The sequence below is a fragment of the Corvus kubaryi genome, unplaced genomic scaffold (genome assembly GCF_017639235.1).
Source record: "Corvus kubaryi isolate FWS band 111438036 unplaced genomic scaffold, C.kubaryi_AGA036_p1.0 76, whole genome shotgun sequence".
NCBI classification, from domain to species: Eukaryota; Metazoa; Chordata; class Aves; order Passeriformes; family Corvidae; genus Corvus; species Corvus kubaryi.
In genome coordinates, this window is record NW_024582063.1 from 9,164,648 (window position 1) to 9,170,647 (window position 6,000).

General features: G+C 48.3%; 1 protein-coding gene across 1 annotated transcript in view; it reads right to left on the minus strand.

The window, feature by feature from the left end:
• Positions 1 to 4,893, minus strand: part of PPP2R5A (protein phosphatase 2 regulatory subunit B'alpha) — a 42,799-nt gene extending 37,906 nt beyond the window's left edge. The window contains exon 1 of the mRNA XM_042051862.1: positions 4,052 to 4,893. Coding sequence (XP_041907796.1) covers positions 4,052 to 4,202 — 151 coding nt within the window. The 5' untranslated portion in view covers positions 4,203 to 4,893. The remainder of the gene's footprint in view (positions 1 to 4,051) is intronic.
• Positions 4,894 to 6,000: the final 1,107 nt, after the last annotated feature.

Sequence of the window (6,000 nt, forward strand, 5' to 3'; positions counted from 1 at the left end):
ATTAAAATTTTACCTATCCAAGGTTACTAGGTCTCCCTGTAACATTGCCACAAAAGCTTAGCTTGAACGCAGCAACTGGTTTTCAGCCAAACCCAAGCTCTATCTCAAGGGTTTAAGTAAAGAAAAGACCAGACTTAACACCTATTTTACACCGTGTATTTGAATGCTGACACTACACACTGGGAGGTCTTCTTAAAAACGTCTTATTCCAGCACACTCCACCTCTGTAACTCTCAGCCCCACAGAGATCCCTGTAACTATTGCTAGTCCACGGCTAAAAGATTTCTGGACCACTTTCCAGTTCTTCTGCTGTGTGGGTTAGAGGCATCAGGAAATGTTTATTCTTTCCAGCTGCAGCTGACATGTTTGGTACACAGAAAAAAAAAAAAATTATTTGCTTTACAACCTGACAAGCCATATTAACTATACCAAATAAAAGCAACAAGTTCTGTTTTCTATTCACCACCTTTCACCTGTATTTCTACATGCTTCTTCAACCAAAAATGACAGAGACAAGCATGCATGCATCTACTGGAGAGAGTCAGATCAGGTTCCAAGGTCAAGTTGTAGCTCTTTTTCAAAAATGAGGGTAAATGCCATGTTCTATTGCAGTCTCTTAAAACAATTTCCTATTGGGACAAAATCATCACTTATTAAGACAACAAAAATAACATTCCCTTTGCCAGATTTTTTTAAAAGCAACACTCTCAGAATTGTCCATGAAATGACAAAATTCTGCTGTGTTCCAGCACATTACTTTGGCTGAAGATTCTTCAAAAGACTTATATAATGCAAACTTTAGGTAACAAAATAAAAAGAAGATTGGGGGAGATTAAGCTATTTTTTTTTTCTTTTAAATATAATCATGCCTTCAGTATTCCTTATTCAGTTTTTAAATAATACAGTAAAATGGACACTGTCCTGAATAACAAATGCTTTAGGAAATCTCCTAAATTAACTCAAGAACAAAGTACTAATTTATTTTGAGTATCCTGCCATCAGTCAGGTTTTGCTGAGCTTTCATCTAAACAGGATAGATATCATCACACATAAAAATAAGGTGAATATTAATCACAACACACAATCTTACCATCCCTCCTCTCAATCTCACTCCCCCAACAACACCTCTGAAGGGAAGAGTTCCTGTTACTGGGGTACTACTCAGGACTGTTCCCCATTAGTAAGAGATGCGATGTATCACTGCTTGGAGAAGAAAGACACAGCCAAACTACAGAATTTTGGTAATTCAGAGCAGCAGTACAACGAACTGCAGAAATACATACTTTTAAGATTATCTGTCTAGAGGCTTTGAAACAATACAACTCTGAAAGTGTGTCTCACCATCTGAGCTGGCCATCTCAGTGGCAAACAGAACAGCCCCTAGAGAAAAGGAAAAATACCACAAAACCCTCTACCCAAGAAGGTACTTTCTAAAGTGATAGGTAATTTCTGTTTTTCTTCTGGAACATCTCTCCCTCCAGTAAAATAGATGCAAATGTAGGCCAGTCTGACAAACCTATTGGGGAGTTTTAGAATACTGTTTATTTTAGAATATTTTCTCTTAAAAGTGATGAAATGAGACAGTACCTATAAACAAGATGAAATATTTTACAGCAGCATAATACCAAACTGCTTTTTCATCTAACAATATCCGCTTTTCTCCCAATACAGGTTTGAAATACCAGGTTTAACCATTTATTTGAAGAGGTCTGTAAAAGAAAAAACGTATTCTAATTACATAAGTGTATGCTGAGCACCCGTAGGCCTCAGTATAATGACCGTACTTTCCTTTTCCAGCCCCTCCCTGGGAATTCTGGCTCATAATTCTGTAGATGATACTACACTGGCAGCATCAAAACTATCACTGAATTCCATATCAACTTTGAAGAATAAAGCAAAGCTTCATCTTCCCAAGACATATGTGATTAGAACAAATAGTTTTATAAAACGATCCATTTATAGAGAGAGCAAACTCTTTCTAGAACCTTTTTTGGTTTCAGGGGCAAGGAAGGTTTAAGAGGAAAAGGGAGAGAGGGAGCATCAACAGATAAAAAGAAACCATCCCATGTCCATGGTTAGGTTCAGCACAAATCAAGCATCACAAACCTAAGGGAGAAAAACAAGCAAAGGAGTGCTGCTTGACTTTCTGCAAACTAGCTACTTGGGATACTACAGCTCATAAAAGTGTATTTTGCTCACAATTTCTCTTCTGAAGCAGGTCTCCAAGGCAAGACTTTACATCTGAATCATAAGCATAAAGACTGATGGGATTTTCCTTTTAGAATTTAAGGCAATAAGGCAATCCAAACTACTATAAAACCCTGCATAACTGAAGAAATTCCTCTGCTGGTTTATGGCTTCAAATTTCCAAATATCTGAGCTGCTGATGCCATGCAAAATTTCTCTGTGCTGTAAGTAAAAAGCTGTAAAATCACACTCACAAAACAACAAGACTTAATAATGCACAGTTAAAAATTTAATATTAAAGTCCCAGCTCAGCAAAGAATGTAAACTTGGACATTTTGCTGATTTAAGCTGGAATTACTCCCTGCATAACACATGTATGTTTAACTGTTTGCTGAACCAGGACTCAAACTTTCTGAAGTCTGCCACCTATGTGCAATATTTACCAAGGACCTTTACAAGGTCTCAACTGTGGTTTTCTAAAATTCATCTCTAAGGAAAATGTATTGTCTAAACAGCATGGGAACAGCAGAAACTGGATCTTGATTTCAAGCAAATTATCCAGCTTATAAATCCCTCAAATCAAACTAGCACACCAAGACAGGACACAATTTCAGAGAGAAAGGAAAGCCCAAAACAAGCAGCAAGAACACCCCTGCTGTTGTTAAAACTAACACCCAAAACCACTGCAGCAAACATAAAACCAAACAAACAACCCTCCCCCATGTTGCTCCCCTGCCTAAGCTTATTTCTAGTCAATAACACTTCTGCTAAGAGCCAGATTTATGATTCACTTACATCTGCCACTCAAAGAACAGGAAAAAAGGGATTGTCTTGAAATACTATAGACACAATTGTAAATGCCATAAAAATCAAACTGAAAAAAAATACTTAATATCTAGGAGTACTTTTAAGTTTGCTATATCTCATTCAGATTTTGGATATTTGCTGCAAATCAGATTTTTTTTTCCCCCTCATCATATGATGCAGCTTCAAAAGCCTTAAGACTTTAAAGCCAGTGGAAGCAAAATTAACATGCTAGGTCAAGTTAGAGTAATCGCCCTCCCTTATTTTTCAGGTCCCTGACAAATGCTTTAATAACAAGTTTTGTATTCTCTGTCCCACAAGTACTTTTTGTAATTTTTGAAATACACAGAAATTTATTCTGATGTTCAAAGATGCAGAAGGTTGCAATGAACTTCGCTTCATTTTTGTAACCTAATCAACTGAGCCTTCTCAGATTTTAGCTGCAGCACAGTGGATAAAACCTGCACGGTCTATTTTCAGTTGCAGCAATGCCAGCATCCAGAGTTTTCATTCACTTGAGAGTGTTTCCACACAGCACTGTGTAGGAGAAAGCCTCCGAAGCAACTCCTGAAGAGCAGCAAAACGTTGTTCAAACAGTGTCCAAGAGCGGTGCGAAAGCACCGAGCAGCCGAACGCAAACTCTCTCCGGTAACTCAAGATGTTATGCCACGGGCAGAGCTCCTCTTCGCAAAATCCCCCGTGGGAGGAGCCACCGCTCGCTCCCAGGTTTTAGCGCTCAATTCCTTGCTCTCCTGAACACAACTTATCGTCTACATTTTCCTCAATAAGACCTTAAAAAACACGCGAACCAGGCAAAAAAGGGGAGCGGCGAGTTAGTGGGGTCAGCGCCCGGGACAGCGCGGGAGAGCCAACCCGTGCGGCGCTGGTTTGTGTGAGCAGAGGAGGAATTCCTGCCGCGGGGTCCCTACCTGGAAAGCACCGGGGGCAGGGGAGGACACGGCTAAAGGGCAAAGGGTGCGGGGCAGGGGCCAAGCCAGGGCAGGCGGTGTCGGCAGCGGCACCTGCAGCCGGAGGGGAGGGCGGGAGGGCAGGCTCGTACCTTTGAGCTGGGGCAGCGGCGAGAGCTCCACGGGGCTGCCCTGGCTGCGGAACTGCGAGGAGCCCTGCGAGCGCTTCTGCCTCTGCGCCTTGCGCACCGATTTCCGTGTGAAGCCATCCACCTTCTCCGCGGCAGAGATGGCCGCCGACATGGCTGGGCGGCGGGGCGGCTCTCCACGAGCATATATTGTACCGGAGGGAGAAGCGGGCGGGCAAAAAAGAAAGTGGCTTAAAAAAAAACCAAACCAACAAAAAAACACCACCAAAAACGAAGTCCTGGCTGTTCTCACACACCACACCGACGAGGAGAGGAGTGGAGCGAGCTCTGCCGGGCGCTGGGGAGGCTCCCGGGTCGCTCCTCAGTTCCTGCTTCCCTCGCCGTTTCCTCCCCGCGCGGAGCCGGCGGGGGAGCGGAAGGGGGGAGGAGGAGGAGGAAAGGGAAACCAAACAAACAAACCCAAAGACAACTTTGCCCGGCGGGGCGGGGGCGGGCGAGCTCCAAACTTTCCCTCCCGGGGTCCCGCTCTCCTCAGGGCAGGCGCGGCGCGACCCGCCGCGGGACGGGCTCGGCGGCGCCGCTAGCCCGCTCCCGCCTCGCTCGCTCCGCGTCCCCTTCAGCCGAGCCCGCTGTCATCGGCCGGACTCGCCCCCGGGCTTCAGCTGCTCGCTTCCACACGCCCCTTCTCCGCCTTCAGCCGCCGCCGGGTGCTCCCCGCGCCTCCGCCGTCATCTCGCCCCGTCACGCTCCGCCGGGGGCCGCCGCGAGTACCGCCACCAGAACCCCAGAGCCACCGGGCAGCGGCCGCGCAACTTGGCGGAGCGAGCGGAGTTGAGCGGAGGGTGGGGGGAAGGGGCGGGACGGGGGCGGCAGCAGCGGCCGCGGTTGGCGGTGCCGTGAGATTGACGGCTCAGAGCAGCCAATGGAAGGAGAGGACCGCGGAACACCCCCCGCTCGGCCCGCGGCGGCCGGAGAGGGACGCGGGAGTTGGGCCGCGCGCCGGGGACTCGATGATTGACAGCCGGCTCCTCCAACCGGAAGCGGGGAAGGCGGGGTGGGCGGGGTTTCCCGGCGGAGGGAAGGGGAAGCGGCGGGATGGCGGGCGGGGCGCGCGCCGGCCAATCCCGCGGCGGAGAGGGAAGCGGCGCAGCGGGCCCGGCGAGTCCCGCGCCGCGGCGTTCCGCGCCCTGCGGAGCCTGCCCGGGGATGCTTCTCACAGGGACACTGCCAAAACGGTGTTTGACCGGGAGCCGAGCGCGCCGGGAGTCGCGGCAGCGCGCGGATGCGCTCCCAAGCGCATCTCCGTGCCATCTCCCAGTGCTCTTTTTTTTTGCCCACCCTCCCGACGCCTTAGCACTTTATGTCCTCCCTCCGTCTCCGCGTGGACTCGGGTGTTCGACGATCAGCGCTGCCGCGGTGTTTCCTTTCTCGCAGCGAGCCGCCGGCCGCCGTGTCGCGGGCTGGAGGCAGAGCCTTGCCTGAGCCGAGCACGTGCTGCGCTTCCAAGGATGGGTGTGTAGGGAGAAACCGGTCCTGCTGCTTTGTGCGGGTTCTGCGGGTCGGGCTGAAGCCTGGCCGTGAGAAAGGAGAGCTGGGACTGCCGCAGCACGCAAAAGCCGTGACCGTGCGTGCGCTTCGGGGCTGCATTAAATCTCACTTGGGCTGTCCCGTTTCCACGTACAATTCCCCCCTCCCCCGTTTTGAGCTGCAGAAACGTGGGATGCCTTACCTTGTAGCCATTCACGTAGAGCTACGTTTTATGCACATCAGCACATTTCTTTTTACTATATAGTTTTAGATACCAATTCAGCAGTAAGTGTAGTATTTCAAGCACACACTCAAGTTTCAGTAGCTGCGGTAGGGCATAAGTACAGTAACATCACTGTAAGTGTTTGTAAAATGCCTTCATGAGTTTGACTTTGATCTTTGTGTCTATAAACCATAAATCAAAA